At 38.0% G+C, this 24,173-nt stretch overlaps 1 protein-coding gene and 1 long non-coding RNA gene across 2 annotated transcripts; one reads left to right on the plus strand and one right to left on the minus strand.

Moving 5' to 3' along the window:
• The first annotated feature begins 1,808 nt into the window (after positions 1–1,808).
• On the plus strand, positions 1,809–2,564 carry LOC149161101 (uncharacterized). Its single transcript, XR_016261493.1, has 2 exons — positions 1,809–2,171; positions 2,338–2,564. It is a non-coding gene; the product is annotated as an uncharacterized LOC149161101 (long non-coding RNA).
• A 281-nt stretch (positions 2,565–2,845) lies between these two features.
• On the minus strand, positions 2,846–5,303 carry LOC149161102 (putative ubiquitin-conjugating enzyme E2 23). The gene is made up of 5 exons (XM_089434773.1): positions 4,381–5,303; positions 4,192–4,261; positions 3,909–4,052; positions 3,489–3,796; positions 2,846–3,395 (listed from the first exon to the last, which is right to left on the minus strand). The coding sequence occupies exons 1-5, from the start codon at positions 4,543–4,545 to the stop codon at positions 3,105–3,107; spliced, it is 978 nt and encodes a 325-aa protein (XP_089290899.1). The 5' UTR covers positions 4,546–5,303; the 3' UTR covers positions 2,846–3,104.
• Between the last annotated feature and the right edge of the window lie 18,870 nt (positions 5,304–24,173).

Here is a 24,173-nt window from a genome sequence, read left to right on the forward strand (position 1 = left end):
ATTATTCTATTTACTATTGTCAGTCCAGGGTCGGGTAGGACCTGATCCTTTTAGGACCTACCCTGACCCACTGGATTTAGTTACTTATGCTCAACGGAATAAGGATTGTTCCGTAGACAAGCCTTTGATTCGTTAAAGCGAAACTAACTTGTTCCTTTATACCACTATTATTACTATTATGTCGTTTGTACTTCTAGCTTTCCATTCATTTGTCTAGCCTCAAGGTTCTCTAGAAGTGCTTTTCTTGCTATTAGTTTTTTTTTTAAGATTACAGACACTTTCCAATGAACATAAAATAGAGTGTCCCTCTTATGCAAAGATCATACAGATTGCAAAAAACTTCATTGTACAGACAAATAAAGTCATTTTCTTTTCTTTTTATATAACATCATAAATATCACAACCATTTTTAGATTACCCTTTTTATTGTTTCCCTACAATATCAACAAGCAATAAGTGTTCAATATAATAACATTTGGTGTTTGTCAATCCATTCAATGTCCATATAGGCACTGTTAAGTTCTCAAACAATTTTTTATTCCACACATTTACAAAGACCACAACGATTATATAAAATCACAACATTCACAAAAATTAGATAAGTTCTAGAATAGTAAATTCACTTATCTATTTCGGTTTACACAATCAAGGAATTCGACCAGGAGAATACCACTCCTCCCAACCAATGAGAATGGAAATTATGTCCAGTTCTCACAAGTATGTATTAAGGTTTCCACTGGCCACCAACCAACTCAAGAATCCCCCAACTGACAGCGTCCTACCTCTCTCAACGACGTCTTGTCTAAGGGTTACAAGGTTACAACTTGATTATCCTCTCTTGGACCTCCTCCAACCAGGTACCAAGTCTGCAAGGTTGCCTAGGGTTTTCTTCCCTGTCACCCTCTTGGCTCCCTTGTCTCAAGTGAGATTATTTATCTCTAGAGAGAAAATAAGTGTCTTCTCACTATTGGTGAGTGAAAAAAATTTCATTGTTTGGTGAATGAAAACTTTTTCATTTAGTGTATTTTCCCCACTTGTCGTAACCTTTTAAAATAAATTAAAATAAAACTTTTAAGCATTAAAGTTTTCCACTAGGTTTTTCACTTAGCCTATGATTAATCAAGTATGTGCAATAAAAGTAAATTTAATATTTACTTTTTACGGAGGGGTGTTACATTTATTTTTATTTAAAAATGTATAATATATTTTAATATGTTGATGATGATAATTAACATCCACTAAAATTTGTTTCTAAAAATATTATTGATAAACAAAAATTTAAATAATACACTTAAAAATAATAATATAATGATGAAATATAAAGATGAATGAGATCATACACTTGTATAGTAATAACATGCATAATCTGTCTCCTTTTAATAAACAAGTGCTAAATACTAGAAATCAATAAGTACACACATATTTCATTAATACTTTATATTAATAAAAATTACAATTAGAAGAAAAAAACACGCAATCAAATGCATGAAAAATAAAACTAAATTATTTTAAAAAATAAATTAGTTTCTTTTTCTAATGTTAACTTTATATAATGTAATCTAATTTTTAGTTAGACAAAAAGGTAATAGATATTTCCATTAGGTTATCTCTGTCTTAAGTAAAGATGATAATGATTTGAGTGAAATTAGAATGTTATCTTTCTCTACAATTATTAGGCCGATAGGCCTTCCTTTGAAAGGGACCTTTCGTCGTCCTTTTCATTCTCGCGCTGACACCTGGCGACCTGACAATTAGCTTCGTCTTTGTTCAGCCTTCATTCTCATGTGACAGCTGGAGTGGGCATTTTTTCCCGTGTTTGTTCAGCTGGCGGAGTGGGCATTTTTTCCCGTGTTTGTTCAGGAAACGACTTAGCCCTTAGCCGGTTTTTACGACACCTCGTTACCTGCATATACGGCTGGATTTGTTCAGATCCGTGAGGGTTTTCTGAAAGGAGGAGATTTTATTCATTCGGCGTGGATGCGTCTAGGATGGACCTGGTAGCTTTTCTAGTATCCTTCCGACTGTACCAAGTTTGGAGCGGAACAGCCGTCTTTAGCAGTTTTTAGGCATAAAACAGCTGAATTGGATCAGAACACGCCAGCAACCTGTAGAACCGTTGCGGAACTGGAGATTTTGAGGCTTAGTTCAAGGGAATCCGGATCCTATTGAAGGTGTTGCAGTTTCGTTTACTTGCAAAAAGGGAACGAAAATCTGGAATTGTTGCCCTACTGAGGATGCGCATGTATTCTGTGATCCATAGTGCGTTAATTTAATTTTTTTTTGCTCAGTTTTCACTGCTTTAAAATTTCTTTTCCAACTTTTTTATGTCAAAATCAGGTCAGGTCTAAACAGCAGGTGGAATTAAGGTGCTAAACTGAAGAAAGGCAGAATTAACAGACGAAACTGCCATCTCTTAAAGGCATCTCTGATAAGTTCTATTTCAGAACCCTGTTGTGTTTCCCTGAGTCTTTAAATGCCGAGGCGGATTAACACCGTGGAATTGAAGTTTTAACGCTTGAATGCGATCGCTACAGATCCAGTAATTGGATTATTTTTTTAACAAATACATCTTCCTATTCTCAGTTTTCATTAAATTATTTAGAGATAATGGCTCAAGAAAGCAAGAAAAGAGATCACGATGAGACTGGCTGCCAGCCTCCCGAAGGGCCTCTTCTGTGTGCGAACAATTGTGGATTTTTCGGAAGTGCGGCTAAATCTTAAAAATCTTATACATTCATTTAACCACCATCACATTTATAACAGAAAAAGATGAAAGTTTAAGGATAAGAATTACAGTTACTTACAGTTCCTCAGTGTTCTGAATAATTGTTCAGGGCGCATTTTTTTGTTATTCTCTTTGCAAAATATTGTTTCCTGTGACTCAAGGTGTAGTTTATTTCTTTATTATGGTGGCTGTAATGATGGTTTCTTATCATTTGTATTCTTGAGATTATTGGACATGGTAAATTGATATTGGAATTGGATTTATGTCCATATCTGCAAATTTCTAAGCAATTGAGAGTTTTAGAAAACCACAGAATGCCTTTGAAATAATCCAGAGCATCAGATTTTTAATGGAATTTGTTCATCATTAATACATGCCCTCACAGTCCACCTAGTCCCTTGGATTCTTTGGCTATTGACTCCTGAAATGCTTGGCAATCTACTCCAATTTCGCTAAAGGCTGAAATAAGTTTAGGAACAATTTTAAGCAACATAAGCTTGAAGCCAGCAGAAGTAGTACTCTTATTGTCACACTCTGCTTCAACATTTGATGGCAACCTACAGTCTTCTGAAAGTAATCCAACTTGAGCCCCTTTCACATACGCATCACATGCACGAAGAATCCAATGACCGCGTTTTTGAAAATGCTCTTTAACAAACATTTCAAAATGCTGCACAAACGACAGTAACTCGATTTAAAATGATTCAGAAGAGAAGGGTTAAACAAGAAAATAATTAGAACTGAAAATCTTCCGAGATTCTACCTTTGGGGGGCTGCGTAGTATGTACAACATTGACTTGCATGATAGGAGGAAGGAGTTTTCTTTGTAGGCTAGAGAGTCTTTCTCCCCTTTAGCTGAACCAAACTGTTTGTCATATTCAGGTTCATTAAAGTAAGGATTAGCATTTAGTACCAGTCCTTGAATGGAAACAAGGACTTGTAGAACGTTTGATAATGACGGATTCCACACTTCATTTCCCCTGCCTGTCCATGTGTTTAAAAGACTCAGACACACTTTCCCAGTATCATACAGATTCGGATTCAAGGATAAGCCACCAGAATGGTAGTGTACTAAATACAAAATTAAAAACCAACATAAAGTGAAATGAGACCTCCATATTGAAGTTAAATACAAAACTTGATCTCAAATTCACTTTCAAATCAAACAGTTGCAATTAAGTGCTTACAGGTGGTACATCAGGATACTTGGATGGAAAATGAATATCAAAGAAGAAAAGCCCATCCTGATATGGAGTCCCAGCTGCTCCAACAATCACAGCCCTGAGCAAATCCATCCTATCCTCATAGATTCTCACAAAAATTGTATCTGTCCAATCAATGCAAAATTTTTGTATTAGGATGGGACAGGAATAAATAGTTTGCATACAGAATGAGGATAAGAAAGCGATTCCTATAATCTATTCCCTAACAATCTATGTAAACATCATGATTTCCATCTAAAAAACCTGGTAAATTTTCTTGGAGAATGTTCCATTCCTGCTGAACTTTCTTCATCCAATTCCGCTTATTAATATGCTGTGAAAAAAAGTTTAGAAACTTCAATCATACACCATCACCATGGAAAAGAACATTGCTTTTGGCAACAAAAATCACAAAAAGGGATGAGAAGAGCATGCCCTTTAATAAATGTATACCTGGTTTGTTTCTTGGTGGTAGAAGTGATCCATAGGGTCCTTTACACTATCAAACTGTTTGAAGTGACCTAGGTCATGACAACTGCTACTGGGCAAACTATGCACTGTATTTTCCTCCCCTTTCTGTTCCATGTGCACTGTATCTTCCTCTCTTTTCTGTTCCATATGCCCTCCAGTTTTTGAATGCGGCTGTTAAAGTAAGTTTTTTGTGTAATATAAGGATATATTTTTAGTCAGTTTGGGTTTTCTTTTGATTTCAAATGGTCATGTTGTCTGGTTTTAAGTTGCTCTGATTTGAAGAACACGTCAGATGCCGTTTTTTAATTTAAGGACAGATGAACACTGGCCATCAGCTGTTTGAAGGCTGCTTCTTGTCAGTGCTCTGATTTGTCTTAGGTAATGTTGTCTTAATTTCCAGTATTTTTAAGATCTAAATGCAATTTTTTTAATGAGAAATTGAATTAAAAGCAATTAAATTTAGAGCTTCGATATATCCATGAAAGGCTGCAATACTAAGGGTCTGTGCACTTAATTTGAACAGTAGTGTGTTTTCATTCCCATTTTCTTCATTTTCTGGAAGCATATGATGTTATTTAGAAGCCCTATGAAGCATGTTAAATTGGTTCAAAGTTGATCTGATGAATCAATGGTCGGCTAAATCTTAAGTCTAAAAATGGCTTATATTCAGTATTCATTCACCTTTTATAGTTCTGGGATCTATTCAAATGTAAATTGGGAGAGACTCACACGACTGAGTGGTGTGGTGGAACTCTTGGTGGAACAAGATTTGTCTAGTGTGGTTTTGTGCTATTATTCAGGTTAATTCTGAAACAGATTAATACTTTGAAGGATGGGTCTGCAAGAAACTGAAGAATGTTGGACACTGACATACATGCCATTGACAATAAATACCTGAATTTTAGGGAGAATGCATGATTGTTTGTAAATGTTTTTCAAAGCAACATAATATAAGCCATGATTGTAATGTTGAGCAATGTTGATGATGTTTCAATATTATTATGTTAATTTGTGATTATTTAATATTCTTAGTTTGAATATTTGTGATTATTTCACCCTTCAATTACTAGCCAAACTCATCCAAACCCATCCTGGCCTTCATTTTTGTTATGGGGGTCCTTCATTTTTATGAGCTGAATACATATCTATAAATGCATTTTTTTATCATTTTTCCAATTTCCATACTATTTTTCTAATTTAAAAAATCTATCGGCCTCTTTTTGCACTTTTTAGGGCAATTGCTAGTTTAGAGATATTACAACCCCAAACTTTACAACCATATAAGACAGAACTACAATTATTTTCAATTCAAATTTTTTTTCCTACTTTCAGTTTATCTTCAATAATATAGTCCAAATCAAACTTGTAACCAAAAAAAACCTTGTAATACATAAAAATAACATAATAAGTCAAACCTTGTCACACATAAAAATAACATAATAAATGAAGGGATTCCTAACCTAAAGAAAAATAACATAATAATAAATGAAGGGATTCCTAACCTAAAGAAAAATAACATAATAAGTGAAGGGATTCCTAACCTAAAAAATGAAGAGGTAAATTCCATTTTCCTTACTTGGATTGAAATAACATAATAAGTGAAGGGATTCCTAACTTTAAGAATGAAGAGGTAAATTCCATTCTCCTTACTTGGATTGAAATTTAAGCCCGACATTAATTCATTGTGATAAGGTTTGATATGTAGACAAAGAATAGAAAGATCCATGATTGTGTTTTGAAATATTTATTACAATATTTTATTATTTATAAATATCTAGAATCATTTTAAGTTTTTAACCCATTACAAAATCACATTAAAAAAATGAAATTAAAAAGTAATTCACATAAAAACATGAAATTAAAAAGTAATCATGGTGGAAAAATTTGGTGCAGAATTTAAAACATTTTTATAACGTTAAAAAATACCTTTCAATTGCCAAAAAGTTTAATGATGATAAATTTTGATATAAAAGATTATTTTACTTCTGAAAGCCTAAATGAAAACAAAAATAATTAAAGTGTTGCACATAGTTATTCCCATGATTATTTTAATTTATTAATAATAATAGAGATGGTTCTCTTAATGCAGTCCTGCCAAACAGTCAAATAATTGACCCAGTGGGTTTTTAATTTGACCAACTAGGTTGGTCACATGGCATATTATAAGAAATTTCAACGCAGCCACATTTTCATTTTCAAACATGGGGGATTGTAATCATTTTAATTTGGAAGGAGAGATTAGGTTGGTGACATAACATATTATAAGAAAAGAAATTTCCAAGCATAAAGATATTTTCAAAATAAATAAAGACATGGCAATATTTCTTTAATAAAACCTCCCTTCAATATTAAATGCAGACAGGAGTACATTATATCTATTTTGACCGTTAGTGTGGTGCTTGGCCACTTAAAAGCACAGCTGACGGGCCCCTTACCCATAAGGGATTCTTTTAATGATGTTTTGTTTTTAAACTGTCGTGATTTTTAATATTTTTTTAATTTTGCGTAATATTATTGGAGTTGTCTATAATGTGATTTTTTGAAGATTTCGGTGACGGAATCCGGTGGAAGAAATTGAGGTCAAATCTTGATTTCTTGCAGTTAAAATGGTTTTTTAACTGCATATTTGGATTCAGCACCTTGAAAAACCCCTGGGACGCTTTCATTGTGCAGAAACTAGCTATCAAACTTGGGATTCCAATAAATTCCTGCCGGATTTCGACCGGAAAAATCCGCCGGAAAAGCTTTATTATGGAGTTGTCTGTAATGCGATTTTTTGAAGATTCCGATGACGGAATCCGGTGGAAGAAATTGAGGTCAAATCTTGATTTCTTGCAGTTAAAATGGTTTTTTAACTGCATATTTGGATTCAGCACCTTGAAAAACCCCCGGGACGCTTTCATTGTGCAAAAACTAGCTCTCAAACTTGCGATTCCTATTATTTCTGTAAATATATAATCAATGAAATATCATCATTTTTTATTTATTTTTTAAAGATATTTTTAGTATATAATGGTTATGTAATAAATTTAAATTAATTAGATATAAATAAAATATCATCATTTTTTATTTATTTTTTAATATATAATAATTATGTAATAGAAAATATATAAATTATTAGCAGAGTGAAAGAAATATTCCGCGGACCTTATCAGCAGAGTGACAGAAATAAATGTGGGGACAGAGATTTGGCGTCGGGGACCGATAATTGATGACTTTGACTTCTTGTAAGTGCCGGAGAAATCCTCGTCTTAGAGGTAATCGGGTTGTTTTAGTGTGATTTTTTAGAAGTTTTTTTGGTAGTTTTTTTTGGTTTAATTTCTCTTTAATTTGGCATGAATTTATTGAAATTACAAGTTTGATGATAACCCCTGTACAATCGAAATGTTTTAATCCATATATACGATCAAAAAACCAATTTAAATAACACAAATCAAGATTTCACTTCAATTTTTCCACCATATTCCAGCATCCAAAAGTCTAAAAATTCACATTAAAAACAAAAGCGAAGTGAATTATTGTCCACGTATCGGGTGCCGAGACCAAGTTTGGTAGTCATGCCCTGTGGCCTTACGAGCCTCCCTTCAACGGCTTGAGCGCTAACTGTTAATTCAGAAGGGGTCCACTGACATGACAGAGAGAGTTTGCAAGAAATATGTATTGGCACGCGCAGCAAATATGTATTGTCTTAATGGTAAAGATGGTCGCATGCCAAAGTTCAAACCACTACCAACGTTCGGTTCACCTAACACCAACAACGACGACATTCAGTGTGCATTTTATTGATTTAAAAACAAGAAGGGACACAGTCAACCATTGACTTTATAACCTAATAATTAAATCCAAACAGTCTTCATTATTTAGAGAATGTTTTTAACTAGATGAAATTCAGTTAGACTACCTCGTATATGCGAGGCAATTCCTATTTCCACTTCTATAGCAAAGTTAATGCTGTCTGACATGTAAGGGGAATAGGAATTGATTGTATTTATATTTCCCTCAAAGTTGACTTTGGCATGTTAATGTAAGGCAACTCCTATTCCCCTTGCATGTCACACAGCATTAACTTTGCTATAGAGGTGGAAATAGGAATTGCCGTATATGCGACCTAGAGATTAGCATTCAAGCTCCAAATTAAAATACCTAATTTTTTTCGGTCTGCAATTTTTATTACAAAAATAGGCCACTCAATATTTCTCATAAATCTGAAAACTTAGTAAGTTTTTTTGGATGTCCAGTTTGATTGCAAATACAAGTCATGCAAGGAAAATGCTACCACTGTTTGCATCTCTAAAGGATATACATTACGTAGTGGGATTTACTACGAGAAAAGAGTGGCAGAAAGTATCGCATAAATATTAGATCCTATTAAAAAAAAAGCATAAATTAAGTAAATGTCTGGGTAATTGATTTAAAAATTATAACTCACTTTAAATTGAAATCAGACTTTTTCAAGTCCTCCGACAACAATATGGCAAGAAGAAAGTGACCCAGATGGAATATGGAATACACTATATTTGATGGAATCTGTTGGTATCTTTATATTTTTTTTTCCAGAAGAAAAAAGCATATATATATTCAAATATTGAGAAGTTCATTATATGTTTTTAGATTCTCAAAGATTGTCTATATGTTTTTAGACATCAAACGGATAGAGTCTTCGATCATAATACAAAAATAGATGCTAAAGTAGTCATCTGAAATATTAAGTAATGCCATCAGAATTCAACCAAAAAAGATAGTATGCAATTTGAAAGTCATCTTATTTGAAAAGCGAAAAAAATAAATAAAATAAATTATATATATTTGGAATAGAGAAATCCAAGTATTAGCCAGGAATTGGGAAGTTCCCAGCATCGAGCCAAGTCTCCTGCAATTTAATGGTCACATGTAAACCATCAAGGTCCGAATCCAGAGCATTCTTTGATAATCTGTCTGCCTCAGAATTTAAATTTTTGCTAATATGATGGATTATGGGATTGTTGAGGGAACTCCAAATGTTTTTGACTTGCTTTAGCCAACCTTGAAGTGAGGATTTATGAATATGAGTCTGTGAACAAACATAGTCAATGACTACCTTGGAGTCGCCCAAAACATGTAAGTTTGGAACGTCCAGAAAATTTGTGAACCAAAGTAATCCCCACAGAGCCATTACTTCCACCTTAGTGTTTGTTCCAGAGCCAGCCCCCCAGTAGACATGGTATGATAGTTCTAAATGAATATTGATGATGAAACCACAACCGCATTTGTGATCTTGTGAAGCCCCATCGAAGAATCCGGATGGACATACCAACTCCAGAATTTCCAGTGCCCGAGAGGGCTTCTGTTTTGGGGAGGATTGTAGAACATTATTTGATTTTTGAGCAATTCTCTTCAGCACATTCGACGCCAGCTCCCTGTGATTGTTGAATATGATGTTGTTGCACCATTTCCAAATTTCCCAAATGAATATCGCAAGGATGAGGCTTCGTGGGCTAGTTTGGTTGCTCCACCAAATCAACCAAAGTTCAATGTCACAAATGTATGGTCCCAGGCGGCCAATTCTCTGCTCCAATTGGTGCCATAAAATGGAGACCAAGTTACAAGTTCTGAAGAGGTGAGTATTGTTCTCAGCATCATTACCACATAGAACACAGAATCCAAGGCCGGACCAGTTCCTCACTTGGAGGTTTTCCCAGGTCAAATTCTTATTCTTCCACACAAGCCAGAGAAAAATTGTGATTTTTATGGGAAGTAGTGGACTCCAAAATTTAGTGAACCATCAATTCCCCGGGTGGTCAATTTGCAGAATACATAATTGATAGTATGCATCAGCAACCACATATTGTTTTTTGATAATTTACCAATCCAGGTAATAGAATCCATAGAATTATCTCTGTAAAGACCTGCCAAATTCAAATGAGAGCATATGTGCTTCCAATCGTCAGCAGCAGCGACGAAGAGATTTAGCTGAGCAACCTCTTTCCATATTGGTTTGTCGTTTTCCCAAGTAGAAATCACTTGGTGCCAGAAGAAGATACCACTGTGATGAAGAGTTTCAATGAAGTGGTCCAGGAGAAGGATGGAGTCAAACAGTCCTTTAATGTGGTCGCGGCCCATAATTATATGGTGACCAGAGCCCAGGTTCCAAGCCAACATATTAATAAATATATTTTGAATTTTAGTGAAACTTCGCCAGATAGCAGAGCCAGCAACTTTCCCGATATGGCCATTTCTCATCCAGACTTTAAAGTCAATGTTGCTCAGATATTTACTATTAATGATATCACTCCAGATACCGATCCCAAAAATCCCACACCATATGGATTTAAGAAGGAGTGCTTGTCCAAAACGACGTAGATCGAGGATGCCCCATCCATCCATAATTTTTGGAAGGGTGATGTGTTGCAGCTTAGTTAAGTGGAACTTCTTTCGTTGCTTCATGCCAGACCAAATAAAGATAGTTGTGATTCTGTCTAGTTTTTTAATGATGGCAGCCGGAAGATGGTACAAGTGCGCCCAGTATACGCTGAGTTGTGTTGTCACTGCTTGGACCAGAGTGAAACGTCCACCCAAAGAAAGGCATTTATTCTCCCACGCGGATATTTTCAAAAAATATCTGTCAACTAACCAATTCCAATCCATATTTCTGTACTTGCATGGTTTTAAGTGAAAGCCAAGATATTTCAGACCAAATGAAAAGCATTTAGAAGGAATACCAAATAAGTTAGGAATATAAGCGATAGTATTAGAAATTTCTAGATTATACATTATAACTGATTTGGATTGATTTATTTTGAGGCCCAAAGCAATTCCAAATCTATGAAAAAATTGAAATAAGTGAAGCCAACCAAACCTGTTTAGTAGCCCCAGAATGAGAACATCATCCACAAAAAAACTATGTGAAATCTGAATATTTCTGCCAAGATTCAGAGGAGAGAAGAGCCCCGTGGCCACAACATCAGAAATATGTAGGCTAAGACCATCCATTGCAAGGATGAATAAAAGGGGCGATAATGAACAACCCTGCCTGAGCCCCCTGCTTGCTCGAAAAAATGTGGTCGAGTATCCATTTATGATAATAGCAAACTGAACAGAAGTTACACAGGCCATGATCCAATTTATTGCCTAAGCTTGAATACCGATCTTGTGGAGAACTAGCCTCAGGTATCCATAGTCCAGACAATCGAATGCTTTTTTAAGGTCGACTTTCATAATAGCAGCATCAAGGTCTTTCGACTGGATGGAATGTATACATTCCTGCGTTGTGGCAACAACATCGTGTATTTGTCTGTGCTTAAGAAATCCAAATTGCCGAGGAGAGATGAATTTGGACAAAATTGGCTTCAGGTGGTTTGCTATAGATTTGGATATGAATTTGTGGACAAGAATACAGAGCGATATGGGCCAGAAGTCAGAGAATGTATAGGGAGATTTTTTTTTTTTTTTAGGAATAAGAGCTATGTATGTGGAGTTTAAGAGGGGGTGGAACGAGCCCAGAATGCGGGATTCTTCAACCAAGTTAATTAGATCGGACTTGAATAAATCATAGAAGTGTGAAAATATTTCCACAGTCTAGCCATCGGGACCCAGACTTTTATCTCCTTGGAAGGAAAGAATGACTGCGTGAATTTCCTCTGAAGTGACTGGCTGGAAGAGAACTCGATTAGCCTCTTCCTCGAACATCAATGGGAAACGGGAAACTCCCCATATTAACTCTTCCGAGTCCCCGAGGGAATCTGAGTGAAGGCCGACTTGAAGAAATAGAGGGCAACCCTGCTAATCTCTTCTTGGGATTGAAATTGTGTGCTAGCCGAATCATAATTCTCCCAGATGGAGTTTTTTTTGCGACGGGAGTTTGCAAATCTATGAAAAAAAATTGTATTTCGGTCTCCCTCCTTCAGCCAAGTGATCCGACTTTTAAGCTTCCATGTCGTCTCCGTAATAAGAAAGATTTGTGATCTTATTTCTTCAAGGGACAGAATTGTAGATCTGGTGTTTGGATTGAGAGAGTGAGTTGACATTGACTTGTTGATAGCATCCAACTCCTGATCAATCTCACTAAGTTCTCTTCTGAGATGTATTTTCTTATCCTGTTCCCACTTTTTTGTTGCAAGTCGAAGAACTTTTAGTTTGTCTAAAAACAAACCCATATGCGATGAGGAGGAATTAGGAACAGAGGTCCAAGTGTCCTTTACTAGGTTAGCATAGGAAGGGTCTTCTAACCAGACTCTGTTGAATTTGAAGGGCAGTCCCCTTCTGAAGTCTTGTTGTCTCCAGTGAACAATGATAGGCAGTGGTCAAAGATATAGCTACTGATAGTTTCAGATGATACCAATCCTTGTCTTTCAATAAGCATATCATGAATGAGAAACCTGTCCAATCTTTTAGAAATATATGTGTTCCCTGAGCATCCATTATCCCAGGTGGGGGCAATGGATGATGGGCTGATGTCTACCAAATTGTGATCCAGAATGATGGATTTAAGAGAGTCTACCATGGGGTCGCCGTGGCATTTGTGACCCCAAATTTCATGGTCCCCAAAAGTACAATTTAAGTCTCCATCTAGGATGAGAAATGGCAGAAGCAGGAGATATGAATCCACCAATCGATGCCAGAAATGCTCTCTGTCGCAAAAATGAGCATAGATATTTAGGATATGGATGTTACCCAAAAAGCCACGGATATTACCAGCAAGAAAGATGTCGGCAAAACAAGAGAAAGCCCAAAGTCGGACCCGGTTTGGATCCCAGATGGCATATGTCCTCCAGATAGCCCAGAAGCATCTATGGCAGCCATGTGCCAAGTTGGAAACATTCAACGAAAGTATCCAATCGATTGTACAACAGGGTGCATAGTTTCTTGAAGTAGGATGATGAATGGACGGTGGATGGTGAATAACTCCTTCAGGGCAAGATATTTGGGAGCCGCCCCAAGCCCCCACATATTTAGAGAAAGAATAAACATCATTTGTGTCGCTTTTTGGGCTGCCATGCTCCAAGGGCTCGAGATGATGATTCGACAATGGGAATGTCAATGAGGGAGGGTGCCTCCGGATGACATGGGACAATAGGCTTACGAAGGTGGCCATGGAAGTGTCGGCTGTCCTTAGGATTTTTTTTCCTCATAGTAATATTTCCCCCAGATGTTGGGCTAATATGAGGATAAGTTGGGTTCGAGGGTTTGTGTATGGTAAGGGACTGGAGGTCCAAAGATTTTTTTTGCAGAAGGAATTCCACATCATTGTCCACCGAATTTGTGGGATATGTGGTCAGTGTGGAAGGGGAGGAAGGATTTTGCTTTAAAGAGGTCGATTATGAGGGAGTGGTATGGGGCGATGATATAGCCTGAACATAGCAAGAATGAGTCGCTGTTAGGGGGTCGTTTATGGAAGGCTGAGGTGGAGCATTTGGTGGAGGGGATGGAATATCGTGGTTGAGGTTAGGTAGATCAATAGGGGTGGAGGTATTGTGAAGGTCCACGTCATCTGGAGGAGGGAAGGATGTAGCATGAATAAGCGATGAAATTGATTGATTTTTCTTAGAGAAATGAGGGGACTGCGGGGGAAGAGTACCTAAGAGATGTGGAGTACTTTTCCCGTGGGGGGGAGTCTCCGAGCCACCGAGAGATGAGCATCCAGAGCTCTGGAAGATATTCCTTTTCTAGAAGCTTTGCCACAACCTGATTGCAGAAGAAGGGTGAGCGCTCCATTGGCGAGGGCAGTGGGCCAACAGATGAACAGTCTGGTGGAAATTTAAGCAGCAGAATGGAACCCCCCAATAATCCAGTCATTGAGTAAGCATAGAATCATTCCAACTTATAGATATGTGGTCAAGAAATCCACCCCTGTAAATTTTTTTGATAAGGATCCAAGCAACTCACTTGTCAGGATCTCCCAGACAGTGAGGATCTACATATACAAATTTACCAATAGCGTCCCTGATATCCTGAAGAGTATTTGGTGACCAAAATTCAATGGGGAGCCGTGATAATTTCACCCAGATTAAATTGTTTTGTGGAGTATCTCTTAAGGGATTAAATTCGAAGTACCAGGAATGCAGGGTAAGAAAGCTGCGACCATTTACCCAAGGAGAGTTCTGAATCATCTCCAGATCCTCATGACATAAGAAATGAAAACTATACCAACCGGTAAGCAATCTGACCACCATTGGCATGTAGTCCAGAAGAACATGCCATTTAGAATGCAGCCAAGCACGCATGGTCGGATCATCCATCTCTGCAAAATACCATTTTCCAACTAATGCACGATTTTGCACTGGAAATTCTATTAGAGAGGTCTTCATATCCAAAAGACAGACATGGAGCAGGTACAGATATTTTAATAGCATGGGCGGGGTGGTGAGGATGTCGATTGTGACCCAAGTACAGAAGTGCATGCAGAGAAGATGGCGCATTGATGCCATGTTGCAGTGATGATGAAGGGAGGGTGCTTGCCTCCTTGGCATAGATAATGGTCCCCCCCGAAACCCAGCCGGTTGCACAGATGGCATGAGCAGTGGGCTCATCATCAGTCCAGTCAACCATTAATGTGGCGGGTGAGGTCATGCCAAATGACCATTCGTCTTCCAAGGTTGCGTGGATGAGGTCGTCATTGATAGCGGTGTCAGAGTCTGTCATCACCATGATTGATGGAGAGCATAAAAGGGAAGAATACAACCGCAAGAAGAGGACATGACAGAAGCAAAGTGTCTGGAGGATGGAGAAAGAGGATCCTTCCTGAACAAGGAATGTCTAGGAATTCCCCTGGACAGAAAAAAGGATGTCCCAATGCCTCGGGAATGTTGGAGAATGCAAAAAAACCTTAAATGGACACCGCCATATAAAAATGCTATATCAGGAAATTTAACAAGTATATGGAGTGGAGAATATAAAATTTTTTGAAGGTCAGAAGGGGAGATCTGAGGTCTGCAAAGCAGGATCACCTCTGACAAGTCAGAGATATTTGGAGAGATCCAACACGCGGCATAATCCGCGTGTCAGGTACTAGGTCGAGATTTTTTGAAAATTATCGGATTCCGGTAGGGTAATGCCAGAGAAATCCGCAGAGAAGGCACGAAGGATGGATACAAGAATAATGGCGGATATGCAGAATACAACTGGGAGGTGAAATGTTGAGTTAGTATGCTTGTGTTAAATAGCTGTCATCACAACAACAACAGTAGCATCCCAGAAGAGTCCACCAACAAGAACACATTTTGAATCCTATAGAGTGGCAAGGTCGAGAGATTATGAAAGAGTTTTTCCAGCGGAGAAATAGAGAGCTATAGCTAGTCGTTTGGAAACATTTTAAGTCGAGAACAAAAGATCTGGTGCAACAAGTTTCACTCCAGATGAGCATGTGAATTGGGAGATGGGGGGAAGAAATGGAGTTTGATGATACACAAAAGAATGTATATCGAGATACATATAAGAATTAGAATGTGCAGAATATCCCAGAGTGGGGATTCAAAGAGGGTAAGGATAAAATTTTTCATTATATGAGATGAACCCAGAAAAAAGAACAGAGAAAATCACATTATATCAGCGTTAATACAAAATCCAGCAAACAAACAGTGTATTATACCCAGAAATCACAATTAGCGAGCAAATAGCGAAAACAAATCAATTCCCAGACAGTTCAGAGAGATAATGAAGATCGTTCTATGGGTTAAACCCAGAAAAAACTGGGTGATTTACACCCAGAAATCACTTTTAGCATGCAAACACCTCAGAATATGGCTCAATAAAATTGATGGGGACATACCTGTAAAGTGTTGTTTTGTTTATCAGTCATAGCACGTCCCAGTCGTCCATGATGTAGTTCGAAAAGGAACCGACCATGGCAAACACCATCTACCAAGGTGATCAAAATTGGAAACCGTTTATGGGAAAAAAAATAGTTTAGTGTTGGCAATCCTGGTAGAGGACATTGAAAGCCCAGTGGCCAGGCGATAGCTTTGCATCAAAGATGGGAATATACCACCCGCTCGTAATCTTGAGACCATCCATCCTTATACAATATGTACTCAATATGTATTGAAAAAGAAAAAGAAAAAGACCCAAATGAATTGCACTGACACTCAATTGAAAACCCTCAATTGCATATGTGGCTACCTTGGAAGTGGGCAAATAAATTGCAGCTTTACAAACCAACACATCCAGTGGCCTTCCTGAGCGCTTGAAATTATTAGCAAACTGTGTTACGCTTCAAGAGAAGCCAAATCCAAATACATGACAGTGTAATCCTCTTTGGAAATTCCAACATCGTGAGCCATTCTATCTACCTTGAGGAAATCTCCACATGGAATAATAATATGCCATTTCCCTCTCTCCCCAAGAGCTTTGGGAATAGCAAGTCCTATATAAGAGTATTCACATGTTATTATAACGTTACCCTTTCTATCTGTATTTTTTCTTGCTAGAGTTTCTTTTGTTTCCACAGGTACGACCACAGGCTATGTCCTTATTCTAGGAACATGGGTATTTCTGCAAAGAAAAAAAGGAGTGAATATGTTAAGATGAAGTAGTTTTCTTCTCCAAGAGAAAGCAACAATATTATTATGCAATCATTAAAACAATTCCATAAAAGAATGTACCTAGCCAACAATTAGCTGCAACGGAGGTCATTAGGAGTAGAAACTTCACACTTGAACAACATTTCTACTATTTTCTATACACACAAAAAAATAGTAAAAAAGGTAGAGGAATAGAGAGAATAGAGAAAAAAAAAAAGGAAGGAATTTTTTATTATTTAGAACTCATTATGCATTTTCCTTAATAACTGGTGGTATTTGGATGGCCCAAAATATGTGACCTAGTCCATCAGAACTATAAAATAGAAAAATAATATCCATGTAGCTACCAATACTACGTGCATTTTTTTTTTTTATAATGTAATTAAGCATTTTATGTAAGAGTTATATATATATATATATATATATATATATATATATATATATATATATATATAAGAGAATGACAACCAGAAAAGTTTTTATATTTATTTATTTAACATTAAATGATGACAATTTTTTTAATATAATATTCATCTTATAAGGTCAAAGTTATTGTCATTGAACTTATGTTGAGCAAGATACATAGTCACATAAAGGTTCACGCATCTATTAATTATTTTTAATTGTTCGGAGGAGGTCAAGTTCCGAGAAGCTGGAGCCATCATGCGATCTAATTTTATATCAGTCATTAAATTCTCTGTTTCCATTTCTTTTGAGTGTAATGATGATTGTACTTTAAGGTGATTCTTTAAATTATGTTATGTCCATCATGTTATGGTATAGATTCCATCAAGTTTTTTTTTAGCACGATAGATTGCATCAAGTTTTTCAGAGCAGAAAAAGCATAATTTTTTTATATAAGAAATATAAAAGAGTCCAAATATACATTCAGCCAGGAGATAGTATATGTTCCAATGATAGAGAATCTGTGACATCAAAGAAGCCATATCCTGATTAAAACTAGATCAGGCCAGAGAGACTAGATCAAAAATAGAAATCATCAAAGTGAGACCCTATACAGAAGCTGGATCGGTATAAAAGGACTTCGCCTGTATAGACAAAGAGAAAACTGAGAGCAGTCCAGAGTAAGCCTGTTCAGAAACAAAAACTGCAGTTCGAAGTAAGCCTGTTCAAAACAAAAACACATAGCATATAGTTCATAACAACTAGCACCTTCTAGCACAGAAGAAAATCATAGAGTACTTTGCAAGAAAATCTAGAAATTGGGAGGGAAAAAGTCCTGAATGGAATAACATTTTCCATCAGAGGAAACCTGAAGATGCCACGATCCCGGAGCAACTTGAAGACCTTTTTTTGATAAGGAATCTGCCATTTTATTTTGTTCCCTGCGGATGAAATTAACTGAGCCATCTTTTAAGGAGGACCAAAAGAAACTAATCCGATCTAGCCAGCCCCCAAGATGAGGCTCGGAGATGGAGATTTTCCCAACAATATAATCCACCAAAACTTTTGAGTCACCATAAATAGAAACATCTTGAAGATTTAAGAAAAGGCAGAAACTCACGAGGCCTGTGAGTGCCATCGCCTCAGCCATTATATTTGAACCCCTCCCCCCATTCCAGTGTGCGGAAAAAAGACTGTCTTCGTCTGGTAGAATATGGAAACCACAGCCACAAACCCCATTCTGTTCAGCACAGTCAAAAAACGCTCTAGGCAGAGATGATGACACCAGAGGGATATTTATATCATGAAGCTCCCTCTACATGGGAGAGGAGATCGGAATTTCCTCATAGAGATCACATATGGAGGAGAAAATTTCCATTATTGGAGTTTTTTTGTCATTGAAAATGAAATTATTCCGCCACCTCCAAATACACCAGAAACTAATGATAAAGATAGATCTCCATTTGGCATTTTGTTTACTATACCATGTAAAAGCATCCGTGATCGACATCTGAGACATGAATTGAAACCCATATTGATTCTCTAGGAGCAGCCATATTTGTCGGGAGCCCTTGCAGTTTAGAAATAAATGAAAATTGTCTTCCTCGGCCGATCTGCAAATGGGACATATACCAGGACCCTGCCAACCACGCTTTTTTAAATTCTCCCACGTAAGATTTTTATTATGGAAAGATAGCCATGAAAATAAGACCATTTTTAATTGACACCCAGCTTTCCAAAAAATGCTCCGGAAGGAGCAGTCACTTGGATGCTGTCTATCACTAATCAAAATTCGGTATATATCCTTTACCCTGATGGAATCCATTCCATGAGAGTTCCACCATATTAGACAGTCGTGCTCTGCAGAGCGAAAAATGCCACCATTTCTGAGAATTGTTAGGATTTGCTTCCACGAGCTGGCGATGTCTTCCGGCATTTGCAGACTCTCAGCTTCACGCCAGATTGGGATTGAGCCATGCCATCTCTCAATCAGCCCATCCCAGAAAAAGATACCTTTCCTATGTATGAACTTCAATAGGGGATCATGGACGCAGATCTCCTCTTTGCCACATAGAAAATTGTCTTTTCCAACCGGAATCTGTTTCCCCGATTGAAAACGCTAAAATAAATTCTTCAGGAACATATTTCCAATTTTACGCAGGCTCAACCAGATCGGAGATCCGTGAGAGAGACCTATGCTACCTCTTCTGAACCAAAAGGATAAGCTCTTACTGCCCAGATACTTTTCCTGAATAATATTGCTCCAAATACCTTCCTCGTAAATCCCTCTCCATAACGTCTTGCAAAGAAGGGCCTTTCCAAAAGACCTCAGGTCTAACAGACCCCAGCCACCCATGCATTTTGGAACAGATATATATGAGAGCTTCGAGAGGTGATACTTTCTTTTCCCTGCCTGTCCACCCCAGATAAAATTGGCGGTGAGTCTGTTCATTGATTGGATGATGCTTGCAGGGAGAAAAACAGATGAGCCCAGTAAACAGCCAGCTGATTTAAAACCGATTGGGCCAATACAACTCTCCCAGCCAAAGAAAGGCTTCTGAACTCCCACGCTGAAATCTTCTTGAAGTATCTCTCAGGTATCCACAGCCAATCTGATCTTGAGTAACAATTTGTTTTTAATCTATAACCCAGGTACTTGATTCCCATACTGATGGATTGCACTTCATAACCAAACAATTTAATTAACCAATCCAGCTCTTCCTGATTAATATCGCTGTGATAAATAACCGACTTTGAACTATTTATCTGAAGGTCGGACGCCCTTTGGAAATTTTGAAGAATATCATGATAACACATCCAAGTTAGTCTGCATAAAATGCCAAAAAAAATAACATCATCAACGAAAAGATTGTGAGAGATAGAAATGTTCCTGCATAATTTCAAGGGGGGGCATATGTTTTCATCAACAGCCTTGTTTATATGAAGACTGAGAGAATTCATGGCCAATATGAATAAAAGAGGAGACAGAGGGCAGCCCTGTCGAAGGCCTCTCGATGCTAGGAAGAAAGTCGATGGCATCCCATTGATAATGACAACATAATTTACCTGTTCAACGCAAGCCATGATCCAGTTGATCATGTTTGATCTTAATCCAACCTTTGCTAGCAGACATCTTATGAATGCCCAATCCATGCAATCATAGGCTTTACAGAGATCAATTTATAGAAGGACATCATCACATTTTTTCCCTCGGCTGGCAAAAAGAGCTTCCTGAGTTGTAGCAACCGCGTCTAAGATGTTCCTCCCCTGTAAGAAGGCATGTTGGTTCTTTGTTAAAAATTGAGACAAAGTACCTTTGATCCTGTCTGCGATTATTTTTGATATTATTTTGTAGGATATATTACACAAAGAAATTGGGCGGAAATCCTTGAAAGAGATGGCATTTTCATTTTTTGGTATGAGAGCTATATAGGTGGATGTTGTTTTCTGATTAATGCTGCCCGATATCCTGGAGCCCTCCACCATTTTCAGCAGGTCAGATTTGATGATGTCAAAAAAATGACAAAAGAACTCTATTTTCCACCCGTCTGGGCCAGGACATTTGTCCTTTTTGAAAGCTTTTAGAGTTCTCAACAGTTCCTCCTTCGTAATGGGTTGAAAGATTTGATTATTTGTGTCTTCGTTGAACATCTAAGGAAACAAATCGATGCCCCACAGAATATCCTGAAAAGACCTGTTTTCTGTTCTCTTATATTGATTTTCAAAAAACCTCTTTGCCTCCTTTGAGATTTCCTCTTGGGAATACAAAAACCCCCCTTTTCCATCACTGATTTTCCAAATTGAATTTTTTTCCCTTCTTGCATTCGCAAATTTTTGGAAAAACTTTGTGTTTTTGTCCCCTTCTCTTAGCCACAAGGCCCTACTCTTCAGCCTCCAAGATAATTCCTCTTGTTCTAGAATTTTTGCCTTCTTCCTTTGAAGCTCCTTTATGTGATTTCTCTTTTGAAAAGATATGTTGTTCGATGCCATGGCATCCGAAACATAATCCAATTCCTTTTGGATTTTCCTAAGGTCCATCCTGTTTGACTGCCTTTTCTTATATTGCCATTCTTTAACTTCTTTTCTTACAAGGTCCATTTTTTCTCTGAAGGTCATAAAAATATAGTGTGGATTGGAAGGCAGCCGCTCACACCAGAGATTTTTAATGAGATCATTGAAAGCTGGGTCTTCCAAAAAGGTCCTATTGAATTTGAAGGAATAACCCTTCCTGAAGCCTTTATTCTTCCATCCCAACACTATCGGCCTATGATCTGAAATAAAAACCTTTTCTATGGAGGAAAAAGGCATGCCCATCTTGTCGATTAAGCTGACATGAAGAATAAAACGATCAAGCCTCTTTGCGACATAATCCTTATCCGATCTTCCATTCTCCCATGTTGGATACATCTGAGCTGGGAGAACATCCACAAAATTTCTACACAGCATCTCATTTTTTATTTTTTCGGCCAACGGATCCTTTCTCCTGTTTAAACCCCAGATTTCATCCATATTTAGAGTGAAATTTAAGTCCCCTGCAATCAGTAAATTTTCAATGTCAAGAACTTCAGAAATAAAAAGTTTCTCCCAGAAAGGCTCTCTATTCCTGTAAGGAGCATAGACATTTAATATATTTATGGGAAAATTTTGACCCCTAATTTGAGCCGAGATTAAAATTCCCGCCATGCAACTGTATGTCTTTGCCATGATCCAGACCGGATCCCATAAGACTGCTAAACCACCCGAGAGGCCATTTGATTCTACAGCCGATATGTACCATGAAGGGAACATTTTCCTAAAGTAAGATATAGTAACCTAAGCTGCATGCATCGTTTCCTGGATTAAAATTATCTTGGGATTAACAGATATGAACAGATCTTTTAACTCCAAAAAAAATTTCCCCGCCCCCAACCCCCGAATGTTCATTGATATCACAAAATTCATTTTGGCAGCTTCTCGGCCCTGCATGCTCTAAGAGGCCTCTCATCATTCATATCTACTATAGGAACATCAATAAGCGACAAGTACCGGAAACCTCTTCCCGCACTCTCCCCCCTACCTCTAAAATGTCTACTGCCCCTGCCATTTTTCCTCCTTACTGTGATATTGCTGGCAGAGTTTGGACTAATGAGGGGAGATTCCTTGGATTCAGGTTTATGGATAGTGAGTGCTTTAAGCTCTAACGACTTTTTTGAAAGCAAGAAATCCAAATCGCTACCTATTGAATTGGTGGGTGAAGAATTCGGAGAGTTCGCCGGGGTGGGAGAAATCAGGATTTCCTTATCTTTTCCTATCTGAGGGCAAGACTCATAAGGAGATAACGAAGAGAGATTGGTGAGGGTATCATTTCTTCTATTGATGAGGGTAGGAGGAATCAGAGGCGGATTAGGAACCTCATGATCAGAGATCGGTTCTATAGGATGAAAGGGCTGAGATATGGTCGCAAAAGGGGCATCTTCTAAAGGAGGCATCGAAGGAGAAATAGGATCCACGGGAGAGGGAGGATTTGGTTGCTGAGGATGGTGATAAGTATGAGTAGGAGAAGATGCTTGTAAATCCTCCGTTCCATAAGAGGACCGACTTTTTGAAGATAGGAAAAACTCTGAGTCCGGGTAGGGAGAGGACGCCTTATCAGAAAGGGATTTAATATGATGAGCTCCCTGAAATTTCCGTCTATATTGAGAATGTTGAGAACAGTTCCTTAATAGATGACCTGTGTGGTGACATGCTGAATATCTAAAGGGAATCCCCAAGAAGTCCAACCTCTGCCTAATTTTCATCTCCCTCCAGGATATGTCAATATGTTCCGGGAAACCTCCCCTGTAAGATTTATCAATCAATACCCATGCCACTCTCTTATCTTTTCTCCAAGACACCATGGATCCACATAAATACACTTTCCAATGGCATTCCCAATCTCAAACAAAGTTTCTTTGGACCATAATTCCAAAGGCAAACTGGGGAACTTAACCCAAATGAAGTTGTTAGAGGGAGTGTTTCTAAGCAGAATAAACCCCAAATACCATCTATGCAGAACCAGGAAACTCCTGTTGAAGACCCACTGATGCTTTAGAATGGATTCCAGATCACTTGACTTTAAAAAATGGAAACAATACCAGTCCTTTAGAAGGCCAACTATGATAGGGACATAACCTATAATCGGTTTCCACTGGACCGCGAGCCATTCTCTCATTTTAGAGTCGTTCATCTCCGGGAAATGCCAGCGCCCGATCAGGGCTTTTTCTTGGAGACTGGTTATGCGTTCTGTAAGGTGATGACTGTCTATTCTTATGGCAGCGAGGGGCGGAACCGTCTTGACTGGTTTCTGGAATTTCTGGTAAGAACCTTCATCTAGATCCTTCCGAGAATTTTCATTTCCCTTTCTACTGTAAGATCGCGAAGGTTCTCCCTTTTGCCCATCACAAACCTCCACGTCCAACTGTGGGACCGATGGCCTAATCAACAGATCCCCCAGAGTGGTCTGCCAGTCAGATGACAACCAGGCTTTGACATGGGCGGATTCTGCACTGGTGGCAGCTTGGATCATTGCCTCCGTGGCAGATGAGTCGGAGGGAAAGTCCATATTGAATGATCCACCAACTCTTACCTCATTTTGTACCCCCAGAATCCAAATCCGATTTGGTCCGGACAGAAAGGGACAATCCACCTCTGAACAAGATGCCCAGAGAGAGAAAAAAGGAGAGCAAGCTTTTGACTGAGGACCTGACAATGGAAACCTTGAGAACTAAAGAACTCTCCTCCCCAAAAGGCCTAAAGTATATGAGAATGCCATCTGTCCACCAGTCTTAATAATCGATGATCTCAGCAAGGGTAGGATCAATCAGGGGAAAGGCATTTCAAAAATTGACGGCTCCAAGT

Source organism: Pinus tabuliformis, chromosome 5_2 (assembly GCF_031772625.1).
Source record: "Pinus tabuliformis cultivar Carrire ecotype Pingquan chromosome 5_2, CPIR1, whole genome shotgun sequence".
Taxonomy (NCBI): Eukaryota; Viridiplantae; Streptophyta; class Pinopsida; order Pinales; family Pinaceae; genus Pinus; species Pinus tabuliformis.